General features: G+C 40.1%; 1 protein-coding gene across 8 annotated transcripts in view; it reads left to right on the plus strand.

Moving 5' to 3' along the window:
* The first annotated feature begins 2,026 nt into the window (after positions 1–2,026).
* LOC106069589 (agrin-like) overlaps positions 2,027–20,139 on the plus strand; it is a 265,314-nt gene continuing 247,201 nt past the window's right edge. For 4 of the 8 annotated variants that reach the window (XM_056008987.1, XM_056008989.1, XM_056008996.1 and 1 more), the window contains exons 1-2: positions 2,027–2,443; positions 2,642–3,288. In XM_056008987.1, the coding sequence (XP_055864962.1) occupies positions 2,736–3,288 (553 nt within the window). In that variant the 5' untranslated portion in view covers positions 2,027–2,443; positions 2,642–2,735. The remainder of the gene's footprint in view (positions 2,444–2,641; positions 3,289–20,139) is intronic. The other 4 variants (XM_056008992.1, XM_056008991.1, XM_056008988.1 and 1 more) reach the window with 3 other exon arrangements.

A 20,139-nucleotide genomic window follows, 5' to 3' on the forward strand; every position in this document is an offset into this window, starting at 1 on the left:
GATAGGAACATTAGGACTCAAGTAATAAAGTAAGTAATTAAAGACTATCAAATATTTTTATAATAATACGCGAATTTACTAGACTTTGTAATATTGCAACAAGAAAAACATTAAAAATTCTTCCGTAAAAAGACAAATACCTCTATTTATAACTAATGAATGTAGGATTTAAAAATAATGGAACTTTTACCGCGTCCTCTCCCTCCTTCCTCTTCAGAATCCCTCTTAAGAGAATGTATAGCTCTACTACACTTAATACTATTCCAATGATAGGCCTTTAGATCTAGACTTACAAGAAGCGCCGGAAACATTTTAATGAACATTAATTTATTAAACGTTTGAATCATAAAATGAATAGCCTTACATTCGGCAATTCCTAAAAGCGATAGTCCTTTCAACAACGCGATAGTCCTTTTGAAATGATGTTGGATCTAGATCTAGACCAAGTTCTCTAGCCAATTTTAAATTATTTTTTTTTTGTTTCTTTGGAAAATTATAGCGGTCAAACTAGAGTTTTTCCAATGTGGCCAACGAGCTAGTAATTCTTTATTTTCCAACGATATACAGTAACTGTCAAATTTCTTGGAAAATCTTAGGAAAACCGTTAGAGCCGTTTTCCAGAATTATACGCCGGGGATGCTAGCATAGCCATCGAGAGCCCAACTTGCAAGGAAAGCAGCTACAATGTGAGGGGTAGACGGATCAAACGCTATCAACGCCTGGCGCCGATCTGAGTTGTGTCCTGTCCTTAGAAACACCTAGCGTGACTCTTTTGGCACTGGAATCAATCGTTTCCACCCTTTCCCCGCTCTTGTCTTCTTCCAGTGGGGCCACTAACCGCCCTCGTCTTGTGTTTTTTTTCCCTGGGCCCCCTCCGCTATCCTCTCCTACCACTTCCACTGAGGCCCCAATACAACACCGAAATGTACAGACCCTTGTATTAGAAGCCATATTTTTATTTCGCCTACCTTACCTCCCCTTGCTCTCTCTTAACAAAAGACAATAAATGCTCGTAGACTGTAAATACCTTGATACTATTCTCAATGGTGGCTAGTAGCACGTCTACCTCTTCTCTCTTCCTCCATGTCTCTCTCACTCAGTTTGTCTCGCTAGGATTTCTGTATGCCTCTTTCATTTCTCTCTGTCTGTCTTCATATCTCTGTCTGTCTTCATCTCTCTCTCTGTCTGTCTTCATCTCTCTCTCTGTCTGCCTTCATCTCTCTCTCTGTCTGTCTTCATCTCTGTCTGTCTTCATCTCTCTCTGTCTGCCTTCATCTCTCTCTCTGTCTGTCTTCATCTCTCTCTCTGTCTGTCTTCATCTCTCTTTCTCTGTTACCCTTTCTGTCACTCTTTTCTCACTATTTCTGTCATTTCTCACTCTCTCTCTCTCTCTCTTGCTTTTTCTCCTCGCTTTCACACAGTGGCGTAGATAGGCTTTCACCCAGTGGCGTAGATAGGAATTTGCCATCGTTTGGTGGCCCGGGGGACTTGATTTCTTTGGGGACCCCTGCATTTTGCGTAATATTTAATATTTGTGTTAAAAAATTTCTAACACTCATTTTGGGGTCCCCTCAACTGGGGGCCTTGGGGGATTTTTCAAATTCTCCCCTTCTCCTCACCCTAGCTACGCCACTGCTTTCACCGTTTCTCTTTCTCTCCTCTTTTTCATTTTACCTCCTGCCTCATTACTCTCTCTCTCTCTCTCTCTCTCTCTCTGGTTTATTCCCACTCAATAAATTACATCTCAAAGAAAAACCGTTTGTCGAAATTGTCGCCCTCGTTTTGTTTCTCCCCTCTCCAACTGCGCCCCTCTAATATCCACCTCTCCCGCCCCCATCCTCTTCAACGCGCCCCAAACCACCGTGCGCCCTTAAAGGTACTCTTTAATTTTTTTTTCTTTAGTCTTCTTTTCTAATTTCTTCTTTGGTAGTTTTCCTTTTTTTTTTTTATTTTCTCTCCTTCTGACGTCGTGTTAGGTTGACTGGGGTCACTGTGCTAACAGGTTGTCTCGTGTGTACCACCTAACCGTCACAGACAGTATCTTCTGAGTTGACACACCGTCTGCCAAGCGGTGTGTGTGTGTGTTCGTGTGTGCGCTGTGCCACACATATACCTGAAAAAAAGTTTATATTCCGGTGACAAGAACGGATTAAATTTCATTTGAAGGAATTCAGGAATTAATGTGTATATATGTGTACCATTTTTATATCAGTGTGTTCTCTGTAAAAATCTCTCCCTCGCGGAGCTTTTTTTTTTCTGTGGATTATAATACATGTTCAAAAAGACATTCATTCATCAATTGAACACATGCGTACCTGGATCTAGATAACTAGATCTCTGAATTGTTTGGAGGCTATTACTTTGTTCTCAGAATTAAATCTAGTATTAGGCTACTTTTTTTTTTTAGTTTGTTATACAGATATAGGCTTACATACAATACGAGGTAAATATATCATTTAATGTGTATAGCTCATTATATATATATATATATATATATATATATATATATATATATATATATATATATATATATATATATATATATATATGAATATATATATATAGCCTATATATATATATATATATATATATATATATATATATATATATTTATTTATATTACTCTTACAATTCAAATCAGATAGTAGATCTAGTTGCTATGGAATATTGACTAGTAGGACGTGTAATAAATAAATATCTAGTTTCTAGAATTTTCGCTTTAAATCATATGCAAAATGGTAGGTGCAAAGTTTGTGGATTGTGGTTCATTGAATATTAATGGGCGCCAGAGAGTTTCCGCATGTTTTTCTCGAGGAATAGGGCGTCCTTTCGTAACCTCCATGGCGTACGCCCTCATCATCGTCTGCGTCTTCCTTGCCAATGTAGAGCTAAGCGTCTGCAACAACCAGGAGTGCGTCAGCTTGTCCCCTGAGCAGGCTGCCCGTCTGGCCGACATCGTCGTGTCTGGCACAGTGAGGAAGGTCATGCTGGACAGAGACTCCTCGACCAGTGCCAGCCGACTCTTTAAGGGGCAAATCGAGATCAAGCGAGTCTTCAAGGGGGAAAAACTTCTGGACAGCCTGTTCACCAAGACGCCCTCTCAGCTCTGGCACAAATTAGTTTTGGTGAAAGGTTTCGGTGACCCGAGCATATGCCGGAGCTCCGTCCAGGAGAAAGATACAAAGATCTTCATGCTTCAGCTCAACAGTAAAGGAGAGCTCAAGCTAAATTCATCCATTCTGCCCTTGATCTTGCTGAATTTGGATTATGTGGACGCTATCGTACACAGTGAGTATCCTAATTTTGTGTTTTGTCATAGAATATATTCTCCGACACAAGGTAATTTTACAGATAGAGTGGCTATACTGAACAAACACACAAACAATAAAAAAACAACAACCCAATAACATCAAAAGTTTTAACTTTGTTTATGCAATTTTTTTTTTCTTAAATTGTTTTTTTTTTATTAGTATAAATACCCAACGGTAGTACGAATGTGAAGCTTTGATTTCCTCTTCTTGTATTCATATCATCTCATTCAACTTAGTTCTAGGTTTTTATCTGTCGAATAATTCTAAAACTATAACACACGCACACACACACACATCATGTCTTAATATAATAATTTTAAAAATATTTGATATAATAGATGTGAAGTAAATAAATAAAACGAAAGGTATGCATTTCGAACGCTCGAAACCAACTAGGTCGATATACCATTTCTGAAACTAAATTAGCAGTGTTGACTGTCTTTATTACTCAGATGTCAATAAATGTATGAAACAACCCTCCAGACACTTGACCAAAGGTAAGGACTTCTTCCAGAAGCCATGAATGAGAGATTGGCCATTCGCCAACCCGTTGTCTGGGGGTGAACCATGAATGGGATGAATCCGTTAGGCCACGCTCACACTGAACATATCTTCATTGCAACCAATTCATTGAATACTAATGACTATTAACAATGCAATAAAACAACAAAATATACAAATAATAATAACGACAACTGGGCAATCAATAAAAATGCATCGGCAACACTTGGGCTCTTGGCTGTTAATAGTTGGTACTACATAGCTTTTGTTTTTCCGTGGCTGTGAATATTGAATTATGGCTCTTTACCTGCATTACTTATCAAACAGGTGACCAAGACGGCCCATCTGAGTTTGTGTGAAGACATAAACTCTCTTTGTATTCTATATTACTTGTATTATATGTACTCGGACGTATAGCCACAACAATAGAATCTGAACAGTTTTTCAATCTGAATGGTAATTTTTTAGTTATCGTCCTCTAAGTGATTTTTTTGTGTGTGACCTTTAAAAAAAATAATTTGTTTTTGTACCATGTGGGAAATGTCATAGCAAGAATATCACTTCTGGTCAACCTTTCAAATGTTGCTGTTTATAACTGAAATACAGACCGTGTTGATTAGCTCCCCTTGCATTAACTAATAAATTTGTTGGGGAAAAAATCCTGCACTACAAAACTAAACCCGTTGATGGGAGACAACACGCAGGCTACGTGATTTGACTACGGAATTCTCCCAATTACAACAGGAGTTAATTCCCCCTTGACATGTTGAAAATTTACAATGCTAGTTCATTGTTTACTTTCATTTTAGCGCCTTGGCAATTATTCCCAAGAAAAAAAAAACAACGGTAAAGAGTGGTTATGAACCAGGGGCGTCGCTAGGGTAGTTGTCACCAGGTGCGATCAACATCCAATTTTAAGCACTGCAGAAGGGCAGTCGCTTTTTTTTTTTTGCCGACAAGTGCAGACGACAAACTGTTTCTGTGGTGGCTGGAACTGACTCGTTGATGTGACAAGGTCAGTGGCCAACGAACATTTAAAACCCTTTCCCCCCCCCCACCTTTCCAATGAAAAACGTTTATTAATTTTGAATGGCCACTTCAAGGACAAACTTTTACATGCGGATAACAAACGTATAAAAAACAAACTGTTTTCATGGCTGTTTGTGTGTGTGTTTGTTTGTGTGTGTGTGTTTGTGTGTGTGTGTGTTTGTATGATGTTCGTATGGTTTTAAAACAACATCTAAAGTTGTTTGGCTCCATTATTTTTGCTTTTCATTTTGTCCTAAACATGTGTTTTATAATGTTTTTTTTTAGGATAACCTTTCTCAATTTAGGTTTTAATATGCCCTGGCTAAATTAGGGGTTAAATTAATATGCCCTTGCTAAATTATGCCAATTATGGGCTTAGTTTTAAATGCCGTTTCTAAATTAGGGGTTTAATTAATTTTCCCCTTGCTAGATTCGGGGTTTAATTTTAATGCCCTTGCACTATTGAGGCTTTGATTTAAAATGCCTTGCTCATTTCGGAATTTGATTTATGATACCCTTGATGCAATAAAGAAATTCGTAAAAATACTTTCACCTACATCTTCACCTATCCCTCAGTCTGTTGGACCGTTGGAGCACCACACAAGATTAGTCGTCCATCTTTCTCCGTTCCTGTCTTTTGCCTTGCATAGAACCTCTTTCAATGGCAGGCCCGTCCATTCTTTTATGTTGTTTACCCATAGTTGTCTCTGTCTGCATCTTCTTTTTTTTTCCTGGTACTGTTCCCTGAAGGAAGGTTTTTGCTTGCAACGAAGAGCTTGTAATATGACCAAAGAGTTTTAGTTTGCGTTTTGTTTTTGTTTTTTACAATAGTTAGCAGGTCATCGTGGGGTCCAATCGCTGTAGTAACCCTGTCTCTAATCTCTTCGTTTGTGATGCGGTCTTTGTATGTGATTCCTAGGATCCTTCTGTAGCATCTCAATTCCATGGCTCGGATCCTCCATCTGTAGCTCTGCAGTCAGCGTCCAAGACTCGCAGGCATATAAGTATATATTTTTTATTCTAAAAATACTTTAGTTTCATTTTAACATTAACCTTTTTTTTTTACATTCACCTTCAACTTTCCGCCTTTAACCTTTCGTTGTATTTTTAAAATCTCTTGTTTGAATAATGAGAATCAGTCACAATTTTGTAAGTCGCTAAGATACAATGACTGTTTTTGTTTTTTTAGATTGATGCTTTCTCGTTTCTCCCCTTCAACTATCAGTTAAACTGTTGGGGCACTAGGCATGATCTTTCGACCGTCTTCCTCCATTCTCCTCTGCGTTAAGTAGAATCTCTTCCCATTGCTTTCTTCGTCTGCCTCTTCATTTTTCCTGGTACTATTCCCGGAAGGAAGGTCTTTGCGAGCCCCGAGAACCTTGTGATATGGCCATAATCATTTTAACATATGAAAAAAAAATCTACAAATGAATATTAATAATTACTGTTAATGACTGTGTTAATGTCTGCGGGGGCGGTCACTCTTGGTTTCTCACGACCTACAACTTGAAGATAATTAAGGATAATTAGCGAAATGGATCAACAGATAACAGACACACTTTCACGCATGTACACACACACACACACACAAATCCGATTTCATTCATAGTTCAAAAAGTGCTGATGAATACAGGAAGTGACGCCTCGTGGTAGCGTACCTTTGTTGTATCTGTTTTTTTTTCTGCTGTTTAAGATGTTGTTTGTTTCCCACTAGATCTAGATAGTTTTATCCAGTGCCATGAGTGTGTTTAGGTGTTTATTTTTGTATTTATTTTAAACTGTTACATTTATTACCTTTGACATTAGGGGAAAAAAAAAGATGATCTGTACCATGGTCACGCCCTATTTGACCGTAACGACATTAAAGTAAAATCATCAACCCTCCAGAAATGAATGTTAACATTTGAACAACTTTTGCTTTGCTTTTTGAACAATACTTTGAACAATACTTTGACACATGAAAATACAAAATATAGTTATTGATTTCTTTATTTAATAAAATTAACCTTCAAATTTGTGTTTCAGAAGCATTTTTACATCAATTCGTTCCTTATATTTCTGACGTACATTCTTTCATTAGACAAGACTGAAATGTTACACATCTCTCTATCAGCTCTAAAACTCTAATTCAACTCTTAGATGAAAAAACTTCTCTTCGGAAAGATAGTTTTATACTTTAACACATGAACATACTAATTATTGTCCATTCTTTTCATATTTTAATAAAATTAACATTCAAATTTGTTTTTCAAAAGCATTTTTCATACATTCGTTCGCTATTGCTGTGATGCCGTGTTGACATACATTTTAATAGTTCCATTCATGAGTCGGGTACAGCTAGCAAAAACGTCAAGCATGCGCAGAGCGAAGGCTCCACGCACGCGTAGAACGAACTCTATTCAAGCCAATATTTAACTCTAGATTAGTCTTCATCTATCTCTAACTGAAGATCTAGATAAAGTCTATTCATTTCATATTTTAATCAAATATATGTAGGCCTACAAGCAAATGTTTTTATTTGAAAAAAAAAATGGATTTAGGTCGATTAGCTATTTTGATTCATACTATTTTTACATTTTTACAGTCGGGGCTCTAAACTCTTGCTTGTCTGGCTCGTACATAAATCCTGCACTGATCGTAAAGAAAGGTGGTCAAGACACATGCGTTAAAGACCTCCATTTTAGTTTTTTTCGAGTGTCTGTTTCTGTTTTGTGTGTGTGTGTGTGTCAAACTCGCAGTCTCTATACAACCAAACCTATCCACTCTTTAATCTCCTTCACTAGGGATAGGTCATCTTCAATTGTTGAATCCAGGAAGATGATATTCGTTAAGAAATCTAATGATTTGTCCTGTAAAAATGGCTGATTGACTTTTTTTTTGCCCTCACTATGGCGGAATCTAAGTTAAGTTTAATTAGGCTATAGTACATTAAGTTAAATTAGGTCATAGTACATTAAGTATCACACGAGACGTAGTTATTGCTTTGACAGATTAAAACAAAATACGAGATTAAAAACAAGGGCTGATAAACAGCGTCTTAAGCTTCCAGGAGTACGACTATTGGTCAAATTGTCTTTTATCTCTGATAGTGTGTGTGCTAGTCATCAGTGTTCTAATGATTTAGTTTCATATAAAGTGTGAGAACAGGGAAAAAAGGGCTGGGGGGGGGGTTCCATCGTACTCACCAACGATCTGAGTGTTTTCTTTAATGTGCTCATAGTTTGGCTTCAGAATGTATTACTTTATAGGATTATATTCACTTGGTTCTCTCTCTCCCTCTCTCTCTCTCCCTCTCTCTCCTTTTACAATATTTTTATGTACTCTTTATCATACACACTCTCTCCTACTTTCTCTTGCCAACTTTCTCTTTCATTCACTATCTTTCTCTCATTCTCTTTCTCTCAATCACTCCCTATCTCTACTCTGTCTATATTCAGACCTTTCTCTGACACTCCCATTCCACGACACCCCTCATTTATTCCCTCTCTTACTTATTTATGACTCCCCCCCCTCCTCCGCCTGATTTCTATGTTCCAAATCATGTTGCAATGTCGTCTGCTAACACCAGACACATTCAATAACTTTGGTGTAAGAACTTCAGTATCTATGTGGCTGTTGATCTTTAGCGCTAAAACTACTTGATAATACAAGATACATTTCGTACTAGTTTCTGTTATATTTCACCTTTGAAATCTTGAGATTATATTTTATTTTTCCCCAATAGTTTTTGACGTTTTTTTTGTAAATCGATATAACGTAATTGGTATTTAGAAAATTGGTAAAATTTCAATGTCCCAAGTAAATCATAAGAGTATATGTCACTTTTTTTTTCTTAAGTTACGTTTAAACAAAAAAGTGTATAGAAAGTTAATATTTTGTTCCGTAAACTCAAACAATATAAAAAGTAGCAGTAAAGAAACTTTTTTTCAGATCTTGATGGGGGTAGATGTTGTTTCTGTGGCCTTGACCTGGCCAGCAAAACGTCCAAATTCCCCTAACGTTGCAATTAGAGTTTAGTGGACGTAGAGCGCGTCCTAAAATAAAAAGCCAGTCTTCATCGAGATTTGAACTCGAAATCTCTCGGTTTGGCAGCTAAGGTCTTTATCCCTCGACCACCACGACTTACACTTCAGCAGAGGACAGAGATGTAATAATGTAAGTGTAGAAGTGGGATTGATTGTGTTACCTCGAGTCCCAGTGGTGCCTAGAGTCCCAGTGGTACCTAGAGTCTCAGTGGTACCTTGAGTCTCAGTGGTACCTAGAGCCGAGTGGTACCTACAGTCCGTGTGGTAGCTAGTGTCCGAGTGGCACCTACAGTCCGAGTGGTACATAGAGACCAAGTGGTACCTAGTCCGAGTGGTACCAATAGCCCCCACTTGGCTGTCAAACGGAGATTTATATATTTTTCATGTTTTGTTTAATGCCTCTAAACTTAAAATGATGATAATAATGCTGCTAATGGTAATGTTGATGATGAAGTTGATAATGTTGACCATAATAATGATATGCATAGCACATCTTCCAATACTCAAATTACATATTTGTTCCCACCAACAAATGCATTGATGGTTTAGCTCAGATTCATCTTAACATCCCCTGCTTCCATTGTTACGACTCTACAATCTTCCGAGCATCACATCCCCTGCTTCCATTGTTACGACTCTACAATCTTCCGAGCATCACATCCCCTGCTTCCATTGTTACGACTATACAATCTTCCGAGCATCACATCCCCTGCTTCCATTGTTACGACTATACAATCTTCCGAGCATCACATCCCCTGCTTCCATTGTTACGACTATACAATCTTCCGAGCATCACATCCCCTGCTTCCATTGTTACGACTATACAATCTTCCGAGCATCACATCCCCTGCTTCCATTGTTACGACTATACAATCTTCCGAGCATCACATCCCCTGCTTCCATTGTTACGACTATACAATCTTCCGAGCATCACATCCCCTGTTTCCATTGTTACGACTATACAATCTTCCGAGCATCACATCCCCTGTTTCCATTATTACGACTCTCCAATCTTCCGAGCATCACATCCCCTGCTTCCATTGTTACGACTATACAATCTTCCGAGCATCACATCCCCTGTTTCCATTGTTACGACTATACAATCTTCCGAGCATCACATCCCCTGCTTCCATTGTTACGACTATACAATCTTCCGAGCATCACATCCCCTGTTTCCATTGTTACGACTATACAATCTTCCGAGCATCACATCCCCTGTTTCCATTGTTACGACTATACAATCTTCCGAGCATCACATCCCCTGTTTCCATTGTTACGACTATACAATCTTCCGAGCATCACATCCCCTGTTTCCATTGTTACGACTCTCCAATCTTCCGAGCATCACATCCCCTGTTTCCATTGTTACGACTCTCCAATCTTCTGAGCATCACATCCCCTGCTTCCATTGTTACGACTATACAATCTTCCGAGCATCACATCCCCTGCTTCCATTGTTACGACTCTCCAATCTTCCGAGCATCACATCCCCTGTTTCCATTGTTACGACTCTCCAATCTTCCGAGCATCACATCCCCTGCTTCTTTTGTTATGACTCTCCAATCTTCCTTGTCTTGAAAAGCTTGACATGTAGTCTCCCCTACCGTCGCTAACTTTCTCCCACCCCAAGACTAAGGTCATGGCGTGGAGGGCAATAGAAGTATAAAATTTTTTTTTCAGATCTTGCGATATATGTTTATGTCAATCTTGTTTCTTTGGCCAATGGCTAACGAGCATGGTATCGTGTGGCCAGCACAACAATCAACCGTCTTTACTTTCCCCAACTTAAGTCAGGTACCCATTCAAGTTGGGTGGACTAAATAATCTCAAAATTTAAAATCCCTGTCTTCACTGAGATTCAAACCCAGCATCACCGGTTCGGAAACCAAGCGCTTCACCACCCAGCCACCGCCCCCCCCCCTCCAACATATGAAGTAATGAATGATACATTTTCCCTGTAAGTTAAAGACATCATTGAGAATTTATGAAACACAAAGTGACTCTAGGTAAATAGACTACTAACTACTAACATTGTTTTGTTGTCCTTTGTTGCTTTAACTCATTCTGTTTTTATGACACAACTAAGGGCCAGGTGTTGTCTACAACGATTGGTTACCGGACAGAGAAGTCACGAGTTGGTATCGCAGTCAAGACTGGGAATGGACATCATTCACCAATCGTAAACAAACAACATTTAGTCACGTGATCTTATTGATAAAACAATGGAAAAAAACTGTCACGTGACAACCATCATGAGTTAAACATGAGATCCTAAATTATATAGAAGAGATAGAGCACCACGTGGCTAAATGTTGTTTGTTTACGGTTGGTGAATGAGGTCCATTATAATTTCAGTAATTTAGGATTCATCTCTAGTGGGTTACATTGGTATAGAGATGTAAAGGCCCTTGTGCTGGCCAACCGTCGGCTAGGATACCAGACGAGTGTTACGTCATCCGTATCCTGGGGAAGTTCAACGTTTACTTTTTAAATTCAGAATGACCTAATTTACAAACTTTGTCGGCTGAGATACAGCCACATACCCATGCACACACACGCGCACAAACACACATAAACTCTTACACATACACATGCTATTCTCAGTACGTAGCGTCACCTCGACTCCCAGACTTTCCCACTGCAGATTGGAGATTGACTGACATGGCGGGGGTGACAGTAAAATGGAAAGACCTTGTCTTGAAAAGCTTGACATGTAGTCTCCCCTACCGTCACTACCACCCCCAGACCAAGGTCATGGCGTCGAGGGCAATAGACCCTGCTTGCAGTGAACTCATTTCTTTGTTGTCAATTACAGTCCGAGTCTGCAGATCTATAAACCAAAATCTTGAGCGAGGCTATTTGGAGTCCTAGTTTGAAGACCAAAAAAAAAAACACACAAAAAAACATGACTTTCTCGTTAACTGCCAAGAAAGCTTCTTGCACAAAGTTAAGCGAAGCCACTCACTCGTTAAGGCTATACCTAATAATAACAATAATAAGTCATGTCTTCGAGTCCGAAGATTAATGAGGAATGAGGAATGCAATATTTCCAGTGGCAACGCAGCCCCAGCTTTGACCTATATATTTTGAAACACCCAGGACAAGCATGACCATTGTCCGCCGGTGGTTTATTAAGATTTTCTTTTCGCCGTCTGCGCCTGTCCTTGGCAGCGGATTTTCTTTTGGTCTGAAATGTGTATCCCGCGGCCTTTGTAAGTGACCTCCAGCTATCTCTTTCTGAACCGCATTCAACCAGGTGCTCTCTTCTATGTCTGCTAAGGCAAGTTGTCGCCTAGGCTGGTCTTTTAAGCGTTTCGTGGAACACATCTATTACGTCGACCACCTTTTAGCTCACCAAAATAGACTGCCTTTGGCATACGTTCGTCCCCATACGGGATACGTGTCCTGCCCTGCGTAACTGTCGGACCATTAGAAGATTAAGCCTAGCATAATGCTACATGAATAAATGTATGCCGACCGTCTTTAATTTAAATCATCACATCGGTGTCAGCATTGGTATCGCTCCACTCGGCACTATTTAAACGTGTCAGAAACCCCATTAGTAAACGAAACATGCTGAGATTACTCCCTAAGAGCAGGTGAAATAAAGCGGGCAGTGAGTTTTAAGGGTTGCGTTGTCCCCGTACAAGGACGGACCCATTGCCACACACGGACCAGTTATCTCTCTCTCTCTTTCTCTCTCCCTCCCTCCCTCCCTCTCTCTCTCTCTTCCTCACTCTCTCTCTCCCCCCCTCTCTCTCTCCCTCCCTCTCTCTCTCCCTCCCTCCCTCTCTCTCTCTCCCTCCCTCTCTCTCTCCCTCCCTCCTCTCTCCCTCCCTCTCTCTCTCCCCCTCTCCCTCCCTCCCTCTCTCTCTCTCTCCCACTCTCTCTCTTTCTCTCTCTCTCTCAAACCCTTGGTCCGATCGCCCTTCAGGTAAAACGCGACTATCATAGAAAATGCGGTTTTACTGTTTCACCGTCCTCGATGCAGTGGCGACACCAGTATACTTGAATCAGAAAGTGGGGCAACTCAGGGGACGAAACGGATGCATTACGTCATTATGCGAATCCAAACCTAACTTCATTCATAGCTATACTTAGATCACAGCTTGATCAGCTGGTGTCATTGTCATCACAGTGACATGAGAACTAGAGAGTTGGTGTGTCTTTCAAAGGTTAGATGGTGAAAAGACTGGCCAGTCCCGCGTGGAGTTGTGCCTCCAAAAAATGTTTCAATAGATCGTAGTTCTTTTTTAGTATTCTCTAAATAACTCTCTGTCTTATATACGAAGATTTAAAACAAAAAAGGAAAGTAAATATCACTATGAAGACTGGATTTTTTTGTATACAGAAACCGCTTATTAAAGATGTCTAGAGACTAGAGACTATGTCTACTCCATTGAAGTTTGTCTGCGCAATGAAGAACGTTCGTTTTTTATGTAGCTAGGGGATAGTGAAGGGGGTGGGGTAGGTGCTTCGTACCAGGCGAGGAATGTGCAGCACTAAGCGAGAATGTTTTATTGTGTCATTGTCACAGACGTTGTGTGTTCAAGTTCGTAGAAACATCTCGCTCTAACTCTGTCCCTGGTGTTTCTCTTCTGCTCTACTCTCGTCTCGACATTCTACTTCATACGCTAACATTTTGTTTATATAACAACCACAGAGTGACAGATATAACAACCACAGAGTGACAGATATAACAACCACAGAGTGACATATAACAACCACAGAGTGACAGATATAACAACCACAGAGTGACAGATATAACAACCACAGAGTGACAGATATAACAACCACAGAGTGACAGATATAACAACCACAGAGTGACAGATATAACAACCACAGTGACAGATATAACAACCACAGAGTGACAGATATAACAACCACAGAGTGACAGATATAACAACCACAGAGTGACAGAGCTGAAGTTAGAACAATTTAAAATGTGAAAAGTAGATCCACCACGAAACCAAATTATCTCAGTATTTCGTTCATTCTCTACACACTCACTGCGACTCTCTCTTCAATTTATACCGCCACCATCCACTTCCCTTCTGTTACACCAGACTCTGAACTATTCAGAGTAGATTGATCCATTACGTACATTCAAGAAAGTCCTTGTATCAAAGCGTTCTCCCATGTCTAATATCGAGAGAGTATTTGGAAAGTTGTGTCATGTGGATTACGTATCATTTAGGGGCCGACGTGTTTGCCTGCCATATTACAACTTTAGAAACAGCATTAAGGGAAAAAAATAATCAGAATTGCAAACATCGGAAAGGATAGAATAAATACGAGGCTCAGTGGTTCTTAAACTATCTTTAATAAGTTTACTCTCTTTATAAAATTCATCAAAATAGTCGTTTGTATACACTTTCTACTGGAAAGTTTTCAGCCCACTTGAACTTATAAAAAAATTATAAAAAGAAATTTAAATGATAAATAAGTTCAATATGTGTTATTGCGAATGAATTTTTTAAAATTTCTATTTTATTTTTTATGTTCAGTATGAATAGTTTTAAAAACTTTAATATATTTGAAAATTTGGTGGAGACCCCTTCTTGAAGTCGAGGCGTTGTGCCGTTATACAATCCGCACTGCCGTAAATCAGACACTGGCTTTTCACAACGTTAATCCGTGTTTTGGGAAACTTTGTAGTAGTTCCCAAACCTTTTTCCTTAATGGAACACTTCGCGCATTCATAGTATTTAGCGGAACACTTTACTTATATTTTAGAGAGATTAATTCACGTGGTGGTCTACTAGTTAATTATTCCAGTAGTTCGTGGAACACCTAATCAGGCGTTCCGCGGAACACAGTTTGGGAAACACTGCACTAGTAAATCTAGTTTGGAAATGTTATGACGAAGGCACACTCCAGGCTTCATAGTGACGTCCCGTGGAAACGCCCGTTGGGGGCGACAGGCTAACTGGGATGGAACATTTCCTCTGTGGTCTTCCACGGCACGTTCTAGGGAACAGGCGATGCACGCTGGGAGAATGAAAGAAAGGCTCCACTAAACTGTCTCATTCGCCACGCCGTTCCTTACGCTGTAGTATATATTTATAGCTTTTATATAGCGCTACTTTCATGCTTATAGCATGCTCAGAGCGCTTTGGTCCAATCTCATTTGTGGACCAGTGGGGGGGGGGGGGGAGGGGGTATCTAGGAGTTGGTTTTCCGTGCTGCCTTTAGGCGCTCAGTAAACACAAATCTGCCCGAGTCGGGTGTCGAACCTCGAGCCCCCTTCTAGGTAGCCAAGCCAAGCCAAGTTCAAGCGCACTTGGCCTCTCGACCACGCTTCCCACATTTTCTCTCTCACGGATTAGTGGCGGTGCAATAAAGGACTACGTAAGAATCCCTCTTGGAATCAGCATCCAGCCTAGCCGGGATGGGGGAAACTCAGGCCGGGCCCAACACAACAACCGATGTGATTAAAACTAATCAACTATTTGATCGGACAAAGGAGTTGGTAAAGAGCAATATCTCATTTCTAGCCTCTGGGTAAAATCCTTCACATCGATCAAAAGGTCATTAATTGGCGCAAGCTTGACCCTTAATGGACACTTACTAAAGTGATTGCTGTGGATATGAGGCTGTAGCAACATTGTTTTTATATTGGAAGACGTTTTAAACTACATGGAAAGATTTCGTAGACATTTACCATGAATTCACCAAGTGATGTGTTGATATCTTTCTTACTCAGTATCTCTAATGCGGGGGGGGGGGGGGGGGGAGACTAATGTAAGGAAATGAAAGGCAGAAGAGGGTGAGAGGTCAGTAAAGAGATGCAAGGTAGACAACTCAATATCCCAAGAGCAGAACTGGATCGTCGTATCCGCTTTGTTACCGCCAGTTAGCTGCCCACTTTAAATTTTAGATACGCTTTTAGCAGAGCCACAGTTATAAAGCAAATGTCTTTCTTCCATCCGTGCCGATATTAGTTCGTACTGCAAGCGGAATAGTTTAGACATTTAATTCTGCGGATATTTTTTTCCCTGTTGTACAGATTGAGATCGTTTTGTTCTATTTGTACAACGATCACCTTTTATTGCATTATTTTTTGTTTGTTACGAGGTACACAGTTAAGATGACTGGGATTTTGGATTTCGGGATTTTCAGCTCTAATGGGTACCTGACATTAGTTGGGGAAAATAAAGGCGGTTGGTCGTTGTGCTGGCCACATGACACCCTGCCCGTTAAACGTTGGCCAAAGATAGGCCTACTGATGACCTTAATTATTAATATTATCTGCCCTATAGACCGTAAGGTCTTAAAGGGGAACTTTACTTCCTACTACTACATAGGTTAACAATTAGACCTTCCTTTTGTTTTACTTTTTTTTTACCTGTCTCTCTAATATTCTTTCTTTTTTTTTACCTTTTTTTTCTTCACTTATTCTGGCTCTGTGTCTCTCTCCACAGGACACGCCTTCTCTTTGCTATTTATTTCCAGTTCGACATGAGAAACCCTCAGACTTCTAATGTTCCCTCGGCTTCGCCTCCACTTGTAGATAAAACCGATACCACTTTACTACACCTCCCCCCCCCCAACCTGTTATGCCTCATCTCCCCCACTCTTGTTATCAGGGCCCCCCTTATGTTGACTTCCAGTGTATACCGCGGGCCTGTCTGTCGTTAGACTTTTGAAATGGTACTTCATGCTCGTAGATCACACAGGCGACGCTCATACTCCGTGGTCACGTTAAGCCACAATAGGGCTCTGGTCTTATCAGCGCCCACCCCTCTTAAGTTCCTTCTTTTTTTTGTTAATAGCTGTTCCTCCCTAGCCCCACCCAGTCCTACACTTCCCTCTTCTAGTTAACTCCTTGACGTTGTTTGATTGCGGGGAGTCTCAAACCTGCCACAACATGGATACAATCAATGTACTTTAAGATAGACCAAGTGAAGAAGTGTCCTCGCTTTTTTTCTTTACACTTTATCCACAATTATGCCTTCAGAAGGAAGTATTCGATTTATTTCTTATTTTAGTGACGTCTCGAACTCTTCTAAAGGACACTTAAGAAAGTTTATTTAATATTGTTTCTGACGCTTATTGGAGATATTTTGCTTCCAGGTCTAGACAGGATCACTTCCATTGCACTAGATACAGGGCCGGTCTTAGGCCACTGCAACCTATGCGGTCGCAGCGGGCCCCGCGCTTTCATAGGCCCCGCGCTAATTCTATGTGTAATCATTAAATTGCAAAATATATAAGAAAAAAATCCTGGAAATCTTCTGAATTTATTAAAATCTCCTGAAAACGCATAAAAATCTGAAAAATAGACAAAATTGTCATTTGTTGGTGTCATTCATTACGGAAAACGCCAATCATACGCGCGATAAAAGAAAAAAGGTATTGTCAGCTTTCATGAAATAAAATGTAATAATCGGCCGAATTTTCACCTTAATTGGAAGTTCCAATACTTAATTTACTTTTATAGTCACTGGCATATAAATATGCCATAGGTTGCAAAGTTCGTAAAGTTAAGATAATTTAATCGCAATTTTGTACTTCGTAAAGAATGAATACAATTTAAAGTCGATTTTTTTTTCTAATACAAAATCTTAATTTTCACTTATTATCCTTATTCCCACACAGACTAGGCCCCGCGCAATCAGTTTCGCATAGGCCCTCAATTGTTAGGACCGGCCCTGACTAGATATGAAGTTATGAACCTCTTAATGGCAAACCCTCACTCAAATGCCAACAAACTAGGTAGAGCAAGAATAAGGGATGTCGGAAACAGGGCCGGCTCTAGGCATAAGCAAACTGGGCAGCCGCCTAAGGGCCTCTAATTGGTGTGGGCCTTGTATAAAATCTCAAATATACCACAGCCCTACGTTTGCTGGTTTATTGACCGATCTTTAAATCTACTTTTAGACAACTTATGTTAGAAGGTCATTGTTTTGTTTTTTTATTAATTGGTTAATTTTATTTTTTCGATGTTTAGTTTTATTTTGCTATTTCATTTGGGGCCACCTAATTCCCTTTGCCTAGGGCCTCCACTTAAGGCCGGCCCTGTGGGGAAGGCTGTTTCAAAACCAATTGCCTTTTATTATTGTCGTTTATTCCTAAGCACGAGATTGTCGTTTATTCCTAAGCACGAGACATCTCTATTTTACACAACTTAGCTAGATCATATAAGTTCATTAAAAAAACAAACTTTAAATATACAAACAAACAAAGCTTATTTTCAGTGAAATTGCAACAATTATTTTGAATCAGTCACGTGTTTAAGAGATCCAGACTAATAATAAATTTGTGCCATTGGAAATATATTTATTAATTGTTTGCTTAGTGCAGATTTCATGCTTATAGAATTTTCATTGCGGCATGGTCCAATCAGTTTTAGGACCTTTACGAGGGTGTCGGCGGGCAGGGTTTGACCATCGTAAAGACTGCCCGAAGTACAATCTACATGACTAGGCAGTCATCTCATTTGTTTATGTCTGTTGTGATTCATGAGGATTTATGTATTCACTATGACGGTTAAAAGAAATGCTTGAATCATTCCGTCATTTACGCCGGCGCAATGCTCCATTCTTCATGTCAGTGACCACATTTGTAATCTGTTGTTCTCTGGGCGTGTGTCTCTTGTAGCTCTGGATGTCATGCCGGGGGAGTCAGGCTGGCTACATTCATTTCTGCTAGTGTTCTGTCATGTCGCGTCATGTTTATGTCCCGTGGCACAGCTTTCGCCTGCGCATCGCCTATCATGTTTTGTCGCTGCTTTGCTGGCATACATTGTAGTAGTTGTACTGTCAGCGTCACCGACTTTCTTGTTAGCTTCTCTTTAACCAGGAAACATTGAATAAAAGCAACAACCTACACTCATATTTAAAAAGAGTTCACTATGATCCCGAAAGACTGCAGCCACAGAAAGTGAATTCATACGCCTTGCAATGTGTTCTGGACTAGAAGTGTTATCAGTCAAAGAAGATAAAGCTTCTTAGAGAAAGGAGCCTGCCTGCACTGAATACTCTAACATACCCAGAAACATGCTTTAACTTATGCACCGACTACTGTAACATACCCAGAAACCTGCTTTAACTTGTGCACCGACTACTGTAACATACCCAGAAACCTGCTTTAACTTCTGCACCGACTACTGTAACATACCCAGAAACCTGCCTTAACTTCTGCACTGAATACTCTAACATACCCAGAAACCTGCTTTAACTTCTGCACCGACTACTGTAACATACCCAGAAACCTGCTTTAACTTCTGCACCGACTACTGTAACATACCCAGAAACCTGCTTTAACTTCTGCACCGACTACTGCAACATACCCAGAAACCTGCCTTAACTTCTGCACCGACTACTGTAACATACCCAGAAACCTGCTTTAACTTGTGCACCGACTACTGTAACATACCCAGAAACCTGCTTTAACTTCTGCACCGACTACTGTAACATACCCAGAAACCTGCTTTAACTTCTGCACCGACTACTGTAATATACCCAGAAACCTGCTTTAACTTCTGCACCGACTACTGTAACATATCCTGAAACATGCTTTAACTTCTGCACCGACTACTGTAACATACCCAGAAACCTGCTTTAACTTCTGCACCGACTACTGCAACATACCCAGAAACCTGCCTTAACTTCTGCACCGACTACTGTAACATACCCAGAAACCTGCTTTAACTTGTGCACCGACTACTGTAACATACCCAGAAACCTGCTTTAACTTCTGCACCGACTACTGTAACATACCCAGAAACCTGCTTTAACTTCTGCACCGACTACTGTAATATACCCAGAAACCTGCTTTAACTTCTGCACCGACTACTGTAACATATCCTGAAACATGCTTTAACTTCTGCACCGACTACTGTAACATACCCAGAAACATGCTTTAACTTCTGCACCGACTACTGTAACATACCCTAAAACATGCTTTAACTTCTGCACCGACTACTGTAATATACCCAGAAACATGCCTTAACTTGTGCACCGACTACTGTAATATACCCAGAAACATGCCTTAACTTGTGCACCGACTACTGTAACATACCCAGAAACATGCCTTAACTTGTGCACTGAATACTCTAACATACCCAGAAACCTGCTTTAACTTCTGCACCGACTACTGTAACATACCCAGAAACCTGCTTTAACTTCTGCACCGACTACTGTAATATACCCAGAAACATGCTTTAACTTCTGCACCGACTACTGTAACATACCCAGAAACCTGCTTTAACTTCTGCACCGACTACTGTAACATACCCTGAAACATGCCTTAACTTCTGCACCGACTAC

Source organism: Biomphalaria glabrata, chromosome 13 (genome assembly GCF_947242115.1).
Source record: "Biomphalaria glabrata chromosome 13, xgBioGlab47.1, whole genome shotgun sequence".
NCBI classification, from domain to species: domain Eukaryota; kingdom Metazoa; phylum Mollusca; class Gastropoda; family Planorbidae; genus Biomphalaria; species Biomphalaria glabrata.